A 19,926-nucleotide genomic window follows, 5' to 3' on the forward strand; every position below is an offset into this window, starting at 1 on the left:
GTGTATATGTCTATGGTTTGTAGAGCAACATTTGCTAATAAAGTTTTTTAAATAAAGGCTCCATAACCCGGAAGTGCTGCCGCCATGATTTGCGTGAGGTGCGGCCGCGGTGCATTGTGGGAGCAGCGGTTAGCACCACGTGTTGTTGTTGTTGTTGTAGCCGCTGCTAAAAGCTGCTGTTTGACCTGCTCAGGTTTGATATTCCGGGGCTCGAACCCCCGACACACCGAGGATCATGGCGTCCACCGCGGCAGGGAAGCAGCGGATCCCCGAGGTGGCGAAGGTACGAAACCCGGAGCTTAGGGAAGCTAAGCTAAGCTAAGCTAAGCAGGGTTTGGACAGGGCACGGGTTTTAGTCACGAAGTCTTAGCGTTTTCAACTGTTTCTGTGTCAAACTGGGGCTGGTGTCGGGCTCACATTCATATGAATTAGTGGAATCAGTTCTTATTGATGTATTAATTCAGTTTAATTAGTTTAATCCACACTAGGGTTTCCACCTTTCACAAATAGAAATAAGGGACGCCCTGATTTCAGCAGCGCAGGAGCAAAAAAAAAGTTAATTTATTTCAATAATTCAACTAGAATAGGGTGTAAAAGTTAATTTATTTCAATAATTCAACTAGAATAGGGTGTAAAAGTTAATTTATTTCAATAATTCAACTAGAATAGGGTGTAAAAGTTAATTTATTTCAATAATTCAACTAGAATAGGGTGTAAAAGTTAATTTATTTCAATAATTCAACTAGAATAGGGTGTAAAAGTTAATTTATTTCAATAATTCAACTAGAATAGGGTGTAAAAGTTAATATATTTCAATAATTCAACTAGAATATGGTTTAAAAGCTAATTTATTTCAATAATTCAACTAGAATATCGTGTAATAACGAATTTATTTCAATAATTCAACTAGAATAGGGTGTAAAAGTTAATTTATTTCAATAATTCAACTAGAATAGGGTGTAAAAGTTAATTTATTTCAATAATTCAACTTAAAAGGTGAAACTTAATATATTACCTAGTCCTATTACATGCAAAGCAAGATATGTTAAACCTTTATTTGTTATAATTTTGATGATGGAATTGTCTATTGATTTCATAAAATATTCTCTAATTTATTTTTTATTTGGGGTTTTCATAAACTGTGAGCCATAATCACCAAAATTATAACAAATAAAGGCTTGAAATATCTCACTTTGAATGTAGTGGGAAATAATATATTTGTTTCACCTTTAGTTAAATTTACTACAAATTACGTTTTGCAATATATTCAAATGTTCCGACCTTCATCTGTATATTATGACATCAATAAATAAGAGCATAATAAATGTCCGTATTGGTTCAATACGGAACGCAACTTTTAATTCCCAACCCCGACCTGGAGGTGAAGCCCGAGTCCTCCCCGCTGTCTGGCACACACGTTAATAATAATAATAATAATAATAATAATAATAATAATAATAATAACAATAATAATAATAACATATAAAGATCTGGGCACAGACGCAGCAGGTCCTGTTGTCCCGCCACAAAGATTTTGCTGGCCTTAATGTTTCCTGTGTTTTATTTTGTTGATTATTGTTAAATTTAGTGTTGATGTTTGTGTGACAGACTATTAATGAAAATTAATGAAAATACGGGACAAATCGCGTCCCGTATTAGTTCAATACGGGACGCAACACTTTTTTCTCAAATAAAGGACAATTCCGTATTTTACGGGACGGTGGCGACCCTAATCCAGACTTCTGGCAGAGTTTAGTTTAGTTTGGTTAGTTTTTGTTTCAGCAGAACTTTGATCACATCCGGGTTCTTCTGCCTGAAATCTGGAGAAAACATGTTTCAAAGTTGGTGGGGGGGGCACTAATGTGCAGTCAACAGCATAGAAAACATATCAGTCGTCGGTAAACTTGGAGTCAAGACCCCCTAAACCGAGACCAGGACCAGAGAGTTTACTTACTTACTTAAATCTTATTTGAGAGGGACCATCAGGGCTTTCCACAAGCGCCGGCTGCCGGCCTTATAGCCGACTACTCGATTAGGTCCAGCCGGCTACTTTAATGACGCTTATTCTTATAGCCTATAAATATTATTTTTTGATTTTAATAAAATTAAATGTTTTCTCATAGACTGACAATAATGTCAAACTGAACAGCACTCATTAAAGTTGTGATTCGCTCTGCTTGTACCACAAATTACTCACCGCCGACTTCAAAGAGAAACTCCGCGGCCTCGACATGCGGTGCGTGTGTGTGTGCGTGTGTGTGCACGCTCAGCGCAGTGAATGTGTCGAACTCGGATCAACAAGCAGAGCTCACTATGATGCTTTTGTCACCATAAAAACGGTACGTCCTTACTTACTCAGGCTATCCACTACAAAATGTAATCAGTTTAATCAGTTCGTATTAAAAAGAAAGCCTAACCGCGTTGCATCGTTTAGCCCAAAACGTTCTACCGGTAATCCAGTCTTCTCTTCAAGCGTTCAATTAGCACCACCTGCGACACGTGTAGAGTGTATTTTCATACACTTCATTAGTTACACTAATGAATAAAAGATGCAATGGCGAGTGAGTTGTAATAATAATGATAATACAGTGTTTCCTACAATTGTACAGGCTTGGCAGGGCGCCATGGCCAATGAGAGCCCCCGCCAGGCCAGAAAAGAAAAAAATAATATGCAAAAAATAAGTGACGTGTCTATCCATTCATTCAGAAATCAATAATCATTTCCATTTGGGAGCCTCTGTGCGGCGCTGAATATGCAATGCTGTGTTTTTTTTTTTTTTTTTTTTGTTTTTTTTTATTACCTTGTCTGCACACATATTATTGATTGATACCATGACGGTAGAAACCAAAAGTGTATATATGTGCATTATTACTATATGTAATATATACATATATATATGCACACATATGCGTACACATACATAAATATACACATACAAACCCAGTGTTTTTTTTTTTTTTTTTTTTTTTTTTTTTTTTTTTTTTTTGGGGGTGGGGGGGGGGGGGTGACGACATCCACTGCCAATCCAGGAAGCAGGAACACACGGAGGCACACGTCAAGCACTGGAAATCTGCAACAAAAAACCACAAACAAAGCACGAAACCGGCACGGAGCCAACCAAAACACGAACAGCAATCGACCTAAATCTTGAGATCTGATCGCAGTCTGAGCTAAGCTATCGCTACCGCTACCTAAACCCAAAAACTAGAGAGCCAGCATGCAGGTGAACAAGCCAGTGTGTATGTCTATGTGTGTGTGTGTGTGTGTGTGTGTGTGTGTGTGTGTGTGTGTGTGTGTGTGTGTGTGTGTGTGTGTGTGTGTGTGTGCATGTGACTAAATGACTATGTGTGTGTGTGTGTGTGTGTGTGTGTGTGTGTGTGTGTGTGTGTGTGTGTGTGTGTGTGTGTGTGTGTGTGTGTGTGTGTGTGTGTGTGTGTGTGTAATAAACCAAACAAAGCTCCACCTGAAGTGTATCTATAGTGGGGGAGGGGGGGGAGCGACCCCGCCACCCGCGAGACCAGAGGCCGACAAGGAAGAGCCCGGAACCCAGGCCACCGGCAAACCCCACAGAGGGGAGAAGTAGGAGGGAGGCAACCCACCGCCTGCGAGGCCCCCCCCCGCCCGGCGGCGGCCGAGGGGGCCCGCGGGCGGGGCCCCCACGGCGCTGAAAGAAGCAGCCAGGGATCCCGCGGCGGCGGACCGCGACCCAGGCAATCCCCGGCCACCCGGTCCGGGCCGGACACGCGGCCAGGAGGCCCTCACCCTTCAGGCCAACGACCCCCACCCGGCAGGGGGCCAGCCTGCCCGGAGAGACAGAGCCGACGCGGGCAGGCGCACCCGTCCCCCACGAAAGTGGCCCTCCAAGACCAGAGGGGCGCCCCGCCGTAGAGGCAGCGGGGGGGACCGGAGACGGGCCCGGAGAGAGGGAACCCCCCAACAAGGCGACACCCGCGCAGGCCCGACAACGGAGGGCCCCAGACCCAGGCATCTCATTCATTCATCCATTCACCTATCCGATACCTATACTAATAATAATATAATATACTATACATAATAATAATAATAATAATACTGCAATGCTGTGTTTTGCCGTGTGCTTCACATTGAAATGACTGGAGGCAACACGTTGCGGCAGTGAGTGAAGCCTGAATTATAGTTCTGCGTTAAATCGACGCAGAGCCTACGGCGTAGGGTACGCGGCGACGCGCGCCGTACGGTGCATACTGCCGCGTACACTACGCCGTAGGCTCTGCGTTGGTGTAACGCGGGACCATAAATCAGCCTTAAGTCCCTTTAGGCTAATACTGTGAGAAATAACCTCTCATAATAGCGGTACTACAGTTAATACATGTAATAAATGTAATAAATGCTCCTACTGCCGTTTCTGCTGGCTACTGAGTCCCGTAAGTGGCGAGTGAGTTTTAACTCCTTAATTACTAACCAGCGTCAGAGTCACGCACAGTACACAAACAGTGATGTTAGAGAGCCACCTTTTGGTCAATTTAAGCAACAGCATCGCCAGCTGCTTGACAGTGGCTCAACTCATTAGTTTACTGTTTTTGTTGTTAATAATGTCATTGCAATTTTATCTATGCAATTGTGAAAAAAATGGCAAAATAAATGAAAAACTGTGAACAACCGCATTCCGTAGGCTATTCGGTACTCAGTATTCAGCCAAGACTTTACATTTTATTCGGCTTCAGTTTCGGCCTCCAATTTTAATTTCGGTGCATCCCTAGTTTTTTTCGGTGGGTACCACTGGTAGCATTCTGGACTTTTGTTTAATAATGTTGAACTTGACTCCTCAGTTGTCTATATTTTATTGTTTTGTTTCTATTTTATGTTTTTACTATTTCAATAAATGAAAATAAATATGAATATGTTATTATTATTATTATTACGACTAAATCATGTTTTCTATGCTACTCAGTACTTACGACTACCCCCCTCCCCCCACCCCCCCCGGCTGGCTACTTATTTAGTATGGCTGGCTAGTCTATGTCTTAGTGGAAAGCCCTGGACCATGTGCAATTAAAAAACATAAATGTAAACATGTGATGCATTGCACCAGAGTTAGCCTTAGGCTAATTTGCGTCTGCAGTTTCTTGGCACAAATAAATACAGCACAGATAAAAAACCTCAAACATTATTCAAGGATATTATCAAACATCACCCATCCAACATTATTCAAGGACATATAACACATACTGAGGTTGGAGGTTTCCGTTGTCTTACAGCAGCAGCATGAACATTGTTGTGATAGCTGTCCCGTTTGGTCGGAGGTGGAACTCTTAAAAGGAGCGGCGCTAAGTGTTTCAAATCCTCAAACCAAGGAATGTCTCCCATCATAACTCCAGCTTTGGTTTTGCTACATTACTTGGCACAACTGCTTTTTTGACTCAGGGTGACGGCATGAAACACAAGATCCTGATTGTCCTTTCAATTCTTTGGATTCTGAAAAGACACAGGGAGCATAAAAGTGGGTGGAGAAAGATTTCAGGGTGTTTGTGGTGTTTCAGGTGAAGAACAAAGCTCCTGCAGAGATATTTCAGGGTGTTTGTGGTGTTTCAGGTGAAGAACAAAGCTCCTGCAGAGATATTTCAGGGTGTTTGTGGTGTTTCAGGTGAAGAACAAAGCTCCTGCAGAGATATTTCAGGGTGTTTGTGGTGTTTCAGGTGAAGAACAAAGCTCCTGCAGAGATATTTCAGGGTGTTTGTGGTGTTTCAGGTGAAGAACGAAGCTCCTGCTGAGGTGCAGATCACCGCCGAGCAGCTGCTGAGAGAAGCCAAGGAGAGGGAGCTGGAACTTCTGCCGCCCAAGCAGGAGATTACCGTCAAGGAGGAGCTCAACGACTCCAAGCTGAGGAAGAGGAAGGTAAACCTGCTTCCAGGCTCCGTTATCTTGAAACAAACACCACAGTTTAGTGTCTTGACTTCACGCTGAGCTGCTTTCTTGAAGGCCTTTGAGGACCAACATCAGGAAGAATCCAACCGTCATCAGTTAGGGCTCAGTTCTACTTGCAGTTCAGAACGCGTACGCATTGTTGTCGTCACGCGTATCCTGCGTTCATTTGGCGCGTGGACGTGCATGTTCTCAAAAAGACAGTGAACGCGTCCGCGACCTGCAGTTCTGGCTGTGGCCGCGAGTGGCGCTGTTCCCGGTCTGATACCAGCTGGACACAAGTGACGACGGAGGTCGCTGGCACCGTTTCCTTTGCCCAGATTCTGCTGCTCTCTGCTGGAGAAAGGTTCCCATGCAGGTTAACTTGCCCAAACTTTCTATCTGAAAGCATATTCTCATCTTGATGTTTCCTGCTAATTCTTCACTTTAAGCCTTAAAGGAGCTGTATGTAAGAGCAATAATAAAATGAATCATAAAATGACCCCGATATGTCAACAGACATTTAAAAATCATGTTCATTTCAAATACTTATGTCACTGACAACAGGACTCAAGCCAGGATACTCCAGTTTAAAAAGAGGAGTTGCAGCCCTCAACTGATGTTTATGTTGTCATTTTTTGTTTTGGCCTGAAGCTCCACCCTCCACTTATCTCCCAATCACCAAGTCAGTATTGTTTCTGAAGCTCCACCCTCCACCTATCTCCCTATCACCAAGTCAGTATTGTTTCTGAAGCTCCACCCTCCACCTATCTCCCAATCACCAAGTCAGTATTGTTTCTGAAGCTCCACCCTCCACCTATCTCCCAATCACCAAGTCAGTATTGTTTCTGAAGCTCCACCCTCCACCTATCTCCCAATCACCAAGTCAGTATTGTTTCGGCATCCGGGTTGCCAGCTCGGCTCTAATTATCGCACCCATGGCAGCCTACGTTCCTGCTGCATTCTGCAGCCTACCTGGCAACCTCTGGTCGGGGGGAGGAGGGGGAGGGTACACGCCGCTCAACAATATTTTGAAAGTGACTGCAGTACCAGTTTTGGCCATTTCTTACAGACGGCTCCTTTAACTTAGTTTTACACCAGAATGTTTTTTTATTTTTTTTTATTGAAACATAGATACAAACAAACAAGGCACATATCAGAATTACAAACTTTTGCCTTGGGTTGAGCAACATCAGTATTACAAAATATACACTGAGAATCTAATTATTGTACAACATAAAATAAAAATGAAATAAAAAAAAATAAAATGAAAAATAACTCACAAGGGCCATATCATATTAAATCATATCTTTCAAGTAAAGAAAACAGTTTAAGGGCTTTCTTGTCTTTAACAAGACTCAAGGACTTACTCATGCCATCTTTCGGGAACCACAGGATTTCGTCTCTCCTTTTTGCAGATGACGTTGTCCTGTTGGCTTCATCGGACCGGGACCTTCAGCATGTGCTGGGGCGGTTTGAGGCCGACTGCGACGCATCAGGGATGAGAATCGGCACCTCCAAGACCGAGGCCATGGTTCTCCATCGGGAAAGGAGCCTTCCTGTAGGCCCACCACCCGCAGGAAGGTCCATGAAAGGCCGGTGCAATGTGGGCTGGGTAGCAGTCGTGGCGGGGTGCCTCGACGACCCAATCCCTGGACCAAAACCGTCACAGTGGGGACATGGAATGTCACCTCGCTGGGGGGGAAGGAGCCGGAGCTTGTGCGTGAGGTTGAGAGATACCGGCTAGAGATAGTCGGGCTCACCTCCACACATAGCTTGGGCTCTAGAACCCAGCTCCTTGAAGGGGGCTGGACCCTCCACTACTCTGGAGTTGCCCATGGTGAGAGGCGGCGGGCTGGTGTGGGCTTGTTAATAGCCCCCCAGCTCAGCCGCCATGTGTTGGAGTTCACCCCGGTGAACGAGAGGGTCGCTTCCCTGCGCCTTCGGGTCGGGGAAAGGTCTCTCACTGTTGTTTGTGCCTACGGGCCGAACAGCAGTGCGGAGTACCCGGCCTTCTTGGAGTCCCTGGGAGGGGTACTTGATAGTGCTCCAACTGGGGACTCCATTGTTCTACTGGGGGACTTCAACGCTCACGTGGGTAATGACAGTGATACCTGGAGAGGCGTGATTGGGAGGAACGGCCTCCCCGATCTGAACCCGAGCAGTGTTTTGTTGTTGGACTTCTGTGCGAGTCCCAGTTTGTCCATCACGAACACCATGTTCAGGCGTAAGGGTGTCCATCAGTGCACGTGGCACCAGGACACCCTAGGCCGGAGGTCAATGATCGACTTTGTTGTCGTTTCATCTGACCTTCGGCCGCATGTCTTGGACACTCGGGTGAAGAGAGGGGCTGAGCTGTCAACTGATCACCACCTGGTGGTGAGTTGGATGCGCTGGCGGAGGAGGAGGTTGGACAGACCGGGCAGACCCAAACGGATTGTGAGGGTCTGTTGGGAACGTCTGGCTGAGCCCTCTGTCAGGGACATCTTCAACTCCCACCTCCGGGAGAGCTTCTCTCGGATCCCGGGGGAGGCGGGGGACATTGAGTCCGAGTGGACCATGTTCTCTGCCTCCATTGTCAACGCGGCGGCTCGAAGCTGTGGACGCAAGGTCTCCGGTGCCTGTCGTGGTGGCAATCCTAGAACCCGGTGGTGGACACCGGAAGTACAGGATGCCGTCAGACTGAAGAAGGAGTCCTACCGGGCTATGTTGGCCGGTGGGACTCCTGACGCAGTAGATAGGTACCGGCAGGCCAAGCGGGCCGCGGCTCGGGCAGTCTTGGAGGCAAAAACTCGGGTCTGGGAGGAGTTCGGGGAGGCCATGGAGGAGGACTTTCGGTCGGCCTCGAGGAAATTCTGGAGGACCGTTCGGCGCCTCAGAAGGGGGAAGCAGTACTCTGCCGGCACCGTTTATGGTGCTGGTGGGGAGCTGTTGACCTCGACTGGGGACATTGTCGGACGGTGGAAGGAATACTTCGAGGATCTCCTTAACCCGACTGACATGCCTTCCACTGAGGAAGCAGAGGGTTGGGGCTCGGAGGCGTGCTCGTCCATCACCCAAGCCGAGGTCACTGAGGTAGTTCGTAAGCTCCTCAGTGGCCGGGCACCGGGGGCGGATGAGATTCGCCCTGAGTACCTCAAGTCTCTGGATGTCCTAGGGCTGTCTTGGTTGACACGCCTCTGCGACATTGCATGGAGGAAGGGGACAGTACCGCTGGGGTGGCAAACCGGGGTGGTGGTCCCTCTGTTTAAAAAGGGGGACCGGAGAGTGTGTTCCAACTACAGGGGGATCACACTTCTCAGCCTCCCGGGGAAAGTCTACGCCAGGGTACTGGAGAGGAGATTACGGCCGATAGTCGAACCTCGGATTCAGGAGGAACAATGCGGTTTTCGTCCCGGTCGTGGAACACTGGACCAGCTCCACACCCTCCGCAGGGTGCTCGAGGGTTCATGGGAATTTGCCCAACCAGTACACTACATGTGTTTTGTGGATCTGGAGAAGGCGTTTGCCGTGTCCCTCGTGCCATTCTGTGGGGGGTGCTGAGTGAGTATGGAGTCCGGGGCCCTCTACTAAGGGCTGTCCGGTCTCTGTATGATCGAAGCAGGAGTCTGGTTCGCATTGCCGGCAGTAAGTCAGACTTGTTCCCAGTGCATGTTGGACTCCGGCAGGGCTGCCCTTTGTCACCGGTCCTGTTCATAATTTTTATGGACAGGATTTCTAGGCGCAGCCAGGGGCCGGAGGGGATCTGGTTTGGGAACCTCAGGATTTCATCTCTGCTTTTTGCAGATGATGTTGTCCTGTTGGCTTCATCAGACCGGGACCTCCAGCATGTGATGGGGCGGTTTGCGGCCGAGTGCGACGCGGCAGGGATGAGAATCAGCACCTCCAAGACCGAGGCCATGGTTCTCGACCGGAAAAGGGTGGCATGCCTTCTCCGGGTGGGTGGAGAAGTCCTGCCTCAGGTGGAGGAGTTCAAGTATCTCGGGATCTTGTTCACGAGTGAGGGAACAATGGAGCGTGAGATTGACAGACGGATCGGTGCAGCGTCCGCAGTAATGCGGTCGATGTACTGGACCGTCGTGGTGAAGAGGGAGCTGAGTCGAAAGGCGAAGCTCTCGATTTACCGGTCAATCTACGCCCCTACCCTCACCTATGGTCATGAACTTTGGGTAGTGACCGAAAGGACAAGATCGCGGATACAAGCGGCCGAGATGAGTTTCCTCCGCAGGGTGGCTGGACGCTCCCTTAGAGATAGGGTGAGGAGTTCGGTCACCCGGGAGGAGCTCGGAGTCGAGCCGCTGCTCCTTCACGTTGAGAGGAGTCAGCTGAGGTGGCTTGGGCATCTGTACCGGATGCCTCCTGGACGCCTCCCTAGGGAGGTGTTCCAGGCATGTCCCACCGGGAGGAGACCCCGGGGAAGACCCAGGACACGCTGGAGAGACTATGTCTCTCGGCTGGCCTGGGAACGCCTCGGACTCCCCCCGGAGGAGCTGGAGGAAGTGTCTGGGGTGAGGGAAGTCTGGGCATCCCTGCTGAGGCTGCTGCCCCCGCGACCCGGTAACGGAAAAGCGGGAGAAGATGAGTGAGTGAGTGAGAATAAGTAGAAAAATCTGCCAGTGGGACAAGATTTATCTTCTTATTACAAGCAAAAAAATCTTGTTCCACTGGCAGATTTTTCTACTTATTTCAAGTGAAAATCTACCTGAAACAGACTGATTTATTTTTTGTGTAGTTGAAAAATACATGAGAACAGGACCTTGGAAAAAAATAATCACATATTAAATCGCAATCGTAATATTGAGGAAAAAAATCGCAATTAGGTTATTTTCAAAAATCATTCAGCCCTACATAAGAATAATAAGTGCTGCCACCTCATTGTAAACGGCATCATTTTGTGAGGCCATGCAAACCTGTATTTATACTAGTGTGGACATTAATGTTTTTCTACAATATTTCCTCCTCATGACAGTAAAATAGGCCATTCTAAGCCAATTTACTGCTTCACATGCGGTTGTGTTTGTGTGTGTTTGGCAGCGTGGAGGCATATCTACAAAAATATGGAAAATCTACAAAACTCATCAGAATATTCAATTTAATGAACTATTTATCAAAATGTTGTCCCAGGGAATCACACCCCTGGCCTATGTTGTTCAATTTACTCATTCTGTTTTCTATGGGCTGCATGTGGTGAGCTTGAACAACAGGACCATGGGTCAATTTACACCAGACTTACACTTTAAGAGGACAAAAAATGACAATTGTGTTGATCGGGGCATATATCTTGGCTTAGGGGCTCGCTTACCTCCCAGGGAAAAAAAAGTTCAGGCTCAGGATTTTTTTTTACTATCACCCCTGTAAACATCTCCCCTAGACTGTCAGAGTTGTTGTGTCAAAATTCCTGTGGAAAAATAAAACTCCACGTATTAGCTTAAAGACATTACAAAAATCCAAAGACTGTGAAGGCTTAGACTTACCCAACTTCCAGTATTATTTCTTAGTTAATAAGTTACAGTATATCTTAAAATGGTGCAAAAACCACTTACTAGATAGTCAATGGCTGGATTCAGAACAAGTATTTTGCAATGATTTGGAAATCGCAGATCTACCATTTATCAGTCAAAATATTACACATCATGAATGCTTTAAAAGCATTTATATTAGCTCAACTCTGACAGCCTGGTGGGACTTCCTTAAAATAGCCAAAGTCTCACTTTTTTCCATGTGATCGCACACCCATCTGGAACAATCAAGAAAATGTAAAGATGGTAAACTTTACTCAATGGAGAGACCAAGGAATAAAGTATCTACAACATATAATTGTGGACATTTTGTACCATTTAACACACTCACTGTTCAATATGGAATTAGCAGTAACAAAGTTTTAGAATACCAACAACTTAAGTCCATAATAATAAAAAAATAAACTCAACCAACTGGATCTGCAACTTCCCACTAAGAAAATAGTTACTTAATCTAAACACCCCAAAATTACTATTGAAACTCTACAGGTTAATGTCCAAAATAGATAGTTTCTCTTCCGATTTCCAAAAGGGCGGCTGACCTCTCTCTTAACAATAACCAAATATCTTGGTAACAAATATGTTTAAATAATTTCACTATGACCAAGAATCCAAACTTGCAACTTATACAGTACAAAGTTCTTTACAGAATACATTATACAGGACAAAGGATGTTCCAGATGGGTTTTGCAACCTCTAATATCTGCTCACAGTGTACAGAGAACAGCCCTGATAATCATATACATGCTTCATGGTTTTGTGCACCGGTACAGAAGTTCTGGATGGAGATGTGAGGATTTATCCACATGGCTCAATTACAGTGTGCCCCACACTATGTATACTAAGTCACCTGGGAGACATCCAAATAGAATCTAACCTGGCTCACTTGGTTCTCACTGCTTTATGTATCGCAAAGAAAACCATTCTAATGAACTGGAAACAAAAATCCAATATTTATTAATCAATTAAGGAATCTTCTGTTAAATCATATCAGTAATGAGATAATGTCTGGCTCCACTAAACATCATTTGGCAGAACTGCATTCTCTCTGGTCCCCGATTATAGGCTTAATTACCTAGTGTGGGTGGTGATACATTGTTAGGTTCAAAAGTCATCACAATATTAATAACTTTAGAAAAAGACACCGGAAACTGTTAGAAATGATTTTCAATGCCTTCTGCAGAAGGTTGGACAGAAGTCTGAGGAGCTGTAGGGCAACACGGCCCTCTCTTCGAACTCGTCGGCCTTCTGACAACTGGCTGTCTGCAGAGCTGGCGCTTTTATTGGTAAAACTGACAGGAAACTTGACCATATTTGGAACAGTGAATGGACAAAGGACAGATGGTCACACACATGACTTTTCAGTTGAAGAGGCTTGGTATGAAGAAACAAACAGACATCCTTAAAACACAAAGGGTCAAGGGGTCAACTAAAAACAGAACCTCTGTTGGACTATTTGAACAGATGGTTCAAACTGACAATGGGGTATTTGTTGGACAACTCAAACTCAGGAAGGACTTCGCTGTCATCTGTTAACATGTGATAATCAACAGTCAGCTTAAAGTCTTGAAACAACATGAAGGGTCAATAAATGAGGCCCTTCTGGACAAACAAGAACTCTGTGAGGCTTTGCACAGATGTGTTTAAAGACAATGGTTCAGTTGACCAACCAGGAAGTCAGCAGTTTTAACCTCCTGCGTGTCAAAGAATGTCACGATAAACACAGTCAGCTCTCTGACTTGACTTGATTCTGATACTCATAAGAACGAAACTTAATTCAAACTTTGATTAATCTGACATTTCCCTCCTGTTTGTTCTTATGAAACTTCACAGTAAACAAAATAAAACACTCCAGTGTCATCATAAACATACAGGTAATGAAAACACAGAACAGTACAAAGACAGTAATAGTCGGAATCGGAATCGTAATCTCAGTCATTATGTCAGCATGACTCAGTAATGAAAAAGTCTCTTCCATTCCTCGGACTCCTCTCCTAGTTTGTTGTCGCAAGTCAGTTTGGCTAGTCATCTTCTTCAGGCCGTGGCAGGTGAGTAGGCATTAAGATGAATTCTTCAGCGGGCAAAGGTTGTGGAACCGCCCGACTTCCTGCCTACTCAAGCCTGGAATTTCTCTGCTAGCTTTCACTGCAACTGGTGAACGCAGTAGATTGGTCAGCAGCCTTTACTGCTGCCGGTGCTGTCGGTGTCCTGATTTGGACAGCAAAAGGGCCCGTCCTGACGGGTGATGACGTTTCACCACTCGACTCAGGATCCGGTTACCCAGTTTCAGCAGTTCCTGCTTTAGGAGAGGGAAGAGAGGAAGAAACAGCAGCGTACAAGAAGACGATTCTCATGTACAGTTCGACTAATGGCCGTCATTCAGGCCATGGCTTTCTTGAGCCTTAACTTAACAGCCATTAGTTCACTCCAAGAATCAAATCCATATGAACAACTTCAAATGGATAGGTCCTTTCATGTTGTATCTGAAACATGTCGGAAAACTCCTACTAAAAAAATTTTAAAGGGTATTTAGTATTTAATCCTCATGATGTATCATATGTACCCCTACTCCCTCCTGTTGAGCCATAGAAACTCCCTATGGCTCAACTTAGCCACCAGGGGGAACAACTTCCTTGGAAGCACTGGTCTGCTTCACAGCATTATTTTGCATGCCAACAGGGGTGGGGGTTTCGTGTCATCAGACCCCCTCCTTGTTGACTTCTCCCTGGAAGAGTCAGGCTGCCAGAGTCAGGCTCCCCAGATAAGTGGCCCTCCCACTTCTTGACCTCTGCATCCTGGCAGGTCGGCAAGTCTGACTTAATGATTCTCTAGGGTCGGATATCTATGTCCCTCAGAGATCCCCCCTCCCATCACCAGATTAGATGGGGCAAAAACCCTGTTAAATTCTGTCTCCCACCGTAGATTAGACTACAGAATTTCTCATTGAAAAATGTCTTTATTTCAACCCAAGTGGGTTATGGTTTTATTAAAGTAACACACAAAAACTGTCAGTGCAGCAACTCTCCTGCAACCTAAACAGTAGTCTTCAGTGAACTTATATATATATAAACAATAAGTCATAGTCACAAAATATCGGACTTAAAGGAGCATTCTATCAAATAATGTCTTCTCAACTGTTGTTGAGCTCTATTTTCCCCAAATCAAAAAGAAATGCCAGAAAATTGTCATAAAATTATCAGAAAATTGTCTCCAGATAAATCATGAGTACTTATAAAAGTCTTCAGGAGATTCTTAACCTTCTGTTTGCATGCTGCAACGCAAATGCACGCTCTTCTATGAAAACTCATAGAAGTCTTAAGAAAATTGTGGGATAAATTCCCATGCGTAAACTACACATAGACAAAAACCCACTAACATTAAACACACACTTCAGATCATCTGCATGTGGGTTCGTGTTTCAGTGCAAGTGTGTAAATTACTTCTCCTCAAACTACACTAACCAAACTCAATTGGTGCATTTCAGATGAACTCACAACCTAAATGGTAGCAACACTGATCACAAATGTACACATTTTCAGTGTGAATAGGCTAGTATGCACTCAGAGTTTTTCTTTTCTAAAAAAATTGTACAACGGGTTTGTTACTCCTCCACACAATCCTTTCTGTGTAAAATATCACTGACATACAAATGACAGTAGGCTAATGAACACACCCTTCCACTGTATTCTAAAAATACAGCAGCGCTAATTTCATTGTACGAAACCCAATTTGAAACTTCTATGATTCTATGCCTTCATTCAGGGCTTAGAATGATAGAACAAACTATATTATTCCACATCTCTACGTCTCCTCCAAAAGGAGAGCTCACTTCACTTCACCACTGAAAACCCCCCTTTTTCCAGAAACACAAAAAAGTTCTCCCTCAGACAGAGCCTTGCAGCCGCTCGTAAAGCGCTGCACCCACTGCTGGAGCACGCTTTCACACACACACTCTCTCTGCAGCTTGGCTCTGCAAACTCTGCAGCTGTTTCACAAGGTCTCATGAATACACACACACAGACAGTGTCTCTCACATACACACACACAGAGAGTCACACACAGACACAGAGCTTTGGCCTGCTGCAGCCCCGAAGCTGCAGCTCTCTCCCCTCCCCAGTCTCTTCATCACAAGTCGCTGCTTTCTTGTTTTTTCTTCTAGTCTTAAATTAGTCCATTTACTTCTTTTTAAGTTCCCTATATTATTATTTTGCAAGATTTGTCTCCATTTTCTTAAGTTTGAGGACGTCTCCCCATCAATTAAGCATCTTTTGAGATTCTTTAAGCATAAATTTTCAGCTTAACCACGCCTCTGCTATTTTTCGTCAGTTATTTTCTTTCTTAAGTTTCTCTCAGGACACAAGTTTCCTTTTTCAACAGATCTTTTAGTGAGCAATTTAAATTTTTCCCTCTCAATTTTGGAAACCCCACATTGAACACAGTTTCCTGTCATAAACATCAGACAAACATTAGACAAACATTAGACAAACATAAAACACAACCATTAAAAATAATTTCCAAATAGAAACCTCTCCTCGTTATCCTGTACTTTTAAAGTCCCCTGACATAAAAAAGCCGGTCCCCGACCGAGTTAGATGTTGGTCTTACACACTGCTCTTAGGCAGTATTTTTAGAGGCCCCTATGCCTTCTATAAAAATCGGGTCCCCGACCCGCCGCCAAACACCGTTTTCGCTAACCACTTGTTAGTATACACAGAAATTTCACTCAAAAGAGGTCTCTCACCTAGTCTCCTAGTGCCTTCCCCTGGCTCGGAAATCTCGTCGTCTGGACTCTGGAACAGCGCAGATCAATCTGGGCCCCGTTCCTGAAGTCAGAACGCTGTCGACAGATTTTGATGGCCCCTTTTGATCGTACGCCGTGCCAATCGTCAGAGCTTGAGATCACGGGTTTTCGGCACCAAAATGTTAGGTTCAAAAGTCATCACAATATTAATAACTTTAGAAAAAGACACCGGAAACTGTTAGAAATGATTTTCAATGCCTTCTGCAGAAGGTTGGACAGAAGTCTGAGGAGCTGTAGGGCAACACGGCCCTCTCTTCGAACTCGTCGGCCTTCTGACAACTGGCTGTCTGCAGAGCTGGCGCTTTTATTGGTAAAACTGACAGGAAACTTGACCATATTTGGAACAGTGAATGGACAAAGGACAGATGGTCACACACATGACTTTTCAGTTGAAGAGGCTTGGTATGAAGAAACAAACAGACATCCTTAAAACACAAAGGGTCAAGGGGTCAACTAAAAACAGAACCCCTGTTGGACTATTTGAACAGATGGTTCAAACTGACAATGGGGTATTTGTTGGAAAACTCAAACTCAGGAAGGACTTCGCTGTCATCTGTTAACATGTGATAATCAACAGTCAGCTTAAAGTCTTGAAACAACATGAAGGGTCAATAAATGAGCACCTTCTGGACAAACAAGAACTCTGTGAGGCTTTGCACAGATGTGTTTAAAGACAATGGTTCAGTTGACCAACCAGGAAGTCAGCAGTTTTAACCTCCTGAGTGTCAAAGAATGTCACGATAAACACAGTCAGCTCTCTGACTTGACTTGATTCTGATACTCATAAGAACGAAACTTAATTCAAACTTTGATTAATCTGACATACATACATAAATATATCTGCTGTTTCTCATCATTATTTGCTGCATCGGCAGGACTTGGAGCTCTCTAGTCTCCCGGCGGCTCTGGTTGAACGGCCCGATAAACCATCTCCGATTGCGCTGTTTTCTTTACCGAGATCACAAGAAAAGCAGAGCAGTGATCTCCTCTCCATCCCCGTGTTGTCTTGTTTATTTATCTTTAAAGCATGAATTCTGGTTCTGCGTCAAACCAACGCAGAGCACACGCCGTCATCGTGATGCTGTCATGAACCCTTCGGACTTCGACGTCACTCCATTTTGTCGCGGTTCAGTACCCCCCGTGACCGTTAGTTTGCGATCTTTTCCTGAATGGTTTATCCGACTTTTTCCGGTCACAGTGAATCAAAGAGATAAGGACAACTATTGTGCAAAAAACCAAAACAAAAAAAAAATCCCATATACACGAAGAAAAGAGCGCTGAAAGTTCACGACTGCTTCAAACCGGAAATGCGTTTCTTCCAAGTGAACCAATCAGAGCCCTCTCCGTCTGCGTGTGGCCTGTGTCGCTTCGACGCGTAGTTACAATTTTCGGGAGGTGACGTCAGTCACGGCGTGTGGTTTGCATCGACGCGTACCAAACACGCCGTAGGCACAGGGTCGTTTTGACTCAGAACCATAACTCAAGCTTCACTCCACCAACTCGAAATATTGAATTACTTTTGTAAGCCAACGGCACAACGCAGCTCAAACAGCAGGTGTATCCGCCCTTTAATCTGATTGGTTTACGAGTAAATCGTCCCCCACGTAGGGTGCGCTCTTATGACTGGCTGAAACAAAGGAAGATATCTGATTGGTTGCAGATCCTTCAGTGTTAAAAAAAAAAAAAATGCATTTGTGAATCGAGTCACGTCAGGGGAGTGTCAAAAGTCACACGCAAATCCAGCTCAGCTCACAGATAAAAATGTTTTTGAAACTGAAAAGGCTTTTGATAATGCATCCAAGATAATGTAAGTCATCTTCTCTGTTACAGAATCATAAAGGAAGACCCAAAAGATACTGCTGTCGTCATTGCAAGCAAGTCTTCACCACTTCATCAAGCCTGAAGATCCATAAGAAAACTCACACTGGTGATAAACCATACAGCTGTGATCAGTGTGGAGCGGCTTTTACCCTGCAAGGTAACCTAACGACTCACCAGCGTATTCACACTGGAGACAAGCCTTACAAGTGTGATCAGTGTGGAGTGGCTTTTACCCAGCAAGGTGCTCTAATAAGACACCAACGTATTCACAGTGGAGACAAGCCTTACAGGTGTGATCAGTGTGGAGCGGCTTTTGCCCATCAAAGTAACCTAACGACTCACCAACGTATTCACACTGGAGACAAGCCTTACAGGTGTGATCAGTGTGGAGTGGCTTTTACCCAGCAAGGTACTCTAATGAGACACCAACGTATTCACACTGGAGACAAGCCTTACAGATGTGATCAGTGTGGAGTGGCTTTTGCCCTGCAAGGTAACCTAACGACTCACCAGAGTATTCACACTGGAGACAAGCCTTACAGGTGTGATCAGTGTGGAGCGGCTTTTGCCCATCAAAGTAACCTAATGACTCACCAACGTATTCACACTGGAGACAAGCCTTACAGATGTGATCAGTGTGGAGCGGCTTTTGCCCAGCAAGGTGCTCTAACGACTCACCAACGTATTCACACTGGAGACAAGCCTTACAGGTGTGATCAGTGTGGGGCGGCTTTTGCCCAGCAAGGTGATTTGACAAAACATCGACGTATTCACACTGGATAAAAATTGTACATTTGTGATCAGTGCTGATATAATTTATTTTGAGAGTTCAGTTAAAAGGCACCAATTTAGTTTAGTTAATTTAGTTTGAAAGGAATAATTCTGGTGGTTCGATTGTTGGAAAGATTTTGAATTTTTTTTTTTAAAAAAGCAGCAGATTCTTACAGCTGTAAGAGCTGTTCAGTTATAACCAGATTTAGAAAATGAAGTAAAAGAATTCAATTCAAAAGTCTTTATTTTGAACATGATGGTAGTGTAAGTCACAGACATACTTGAACAATGAATGCAAGAGATTTTTTAGTTTGAAGCAGCAGCAGTTTTGACATGTTCAAAAAGAAGTAAGAAGAAGTAAAAAAAAACTTCTCCTACCCCTTGAACTCAATACCATGTTTTCACATATACCCTTGTTATTAGATGTCAAAAATCTTGATGTATTGAGAAGTTACACAAATTAATATTAATAATTTTACACGGTGTAAACATATTGTGGTATAGATGAGTATAAATTTGCGGATACCTGGGTGATTATTGCCATTTGCAGTTACATGTCCCTCTATATAAACACTATTTACCATGAGTCCCTGTATTCATCTATACATAAAAGCATACATTATTTACTGTGTACAATCTTATTCATTACGGGCATTCTCACACAAATATTTCTAGATGCATTAAAGCATATATATATATATATATATATATATATATATATATATATAAAAAATAATAGACAGATGCACGCATTTCCACGCATTTCCACGTACATATACACCCACAAGTCCAGTCCACCCCACCATCCCCTCAGCTTTGAGGCCCAGTTCTGGGGCCTCAGGCTGAGACCAGCCTCGAGTTTATGATACCTGACCGCATGGTTTGGAACAAAGGAAACCCCATGGATGCAAAGCTCAACCAGGATTTGCATCTAAGGCCCTTCAGTGATAAGGAACAGCCCCTGACTGGACACAGACCCCAAGCCACAGGGGGGGCCTTGACTTCCTGGGCCAGCTATAAAAGGAAAAGCTCTCTTCTCCTCTGCTCTGTCCGTTTTGCAGCGAGTGGCCGCAAGTTTCCTGAGCCCAAAGAGGAGCCGAACCAGGGACCCTGCAGGCCTCGACGTGAACGCC

General features: G+C 44.6%; 1 protein-coding gene across 1 annotated transcript; it reads left to right on the forward strand.

Annotated features, from left to right (window-relative positions):
- The first annotated feature begins 235 nt into the window (after positions 1-235).
- Positions 236-19,075, forward strand: LOC133460948 (zinc finger protein 239-like). Its single transcript, XM_061741662.1, has 3 exons — positions 236-283; positions 5,729-5,875; positions 18,032-19,075. The coding sequence occupies exons 1-3, from the start codon at positions 236-238 to the stop codon at positions 18,803-18,805; spliced, it is 969 nt and encodes a 322-aa protein (XP_061597646.1). The 3' UTR covers positions 18,806-19,075.
- Positions 19,076-19,926: the final 851 nt, after the last annotated feature.

Source organism: Cololabis saira, chromosome 15 (assembly GCF_033807715.1).
Source record: "Cololabis saira isolate AMF1-May2022 chromosome 15, fColSai1.1, whole genome shotgun sequence".
Classification (NCBI taxonomy): Eukaryota; Metazoa; Chordata; class Actinopteri; order Beloniformes; family Belonidae; genus Cololabis; species Cololabis saira.

Excerpts from the sequence above, each read along its gene's own strand:
- LOC133460948 (XM_061741662.1), top strand. The coding sequence starts at position 236 with ATGGCGTCCACCGCGGCAGGGAAGCAGCGGATCCCCGAGGTGGCGAAG. Across the intron at positions 284-5,728 it reads GGATCCCCGAGGTGGCGAAG|GTGAAGAACGAAGCTCCTGC; the intron begins GTACGAAACCCG and ends GTGGTGTTTCAG. Across the intron at positions 5,876-18,031 it reads CCAAGCTGAGGAAGAGGAAG|AATCATAAAGGAAGACCCAA; the intron begins GTAAACCTGCTT and ends TCTCTGTTACAG.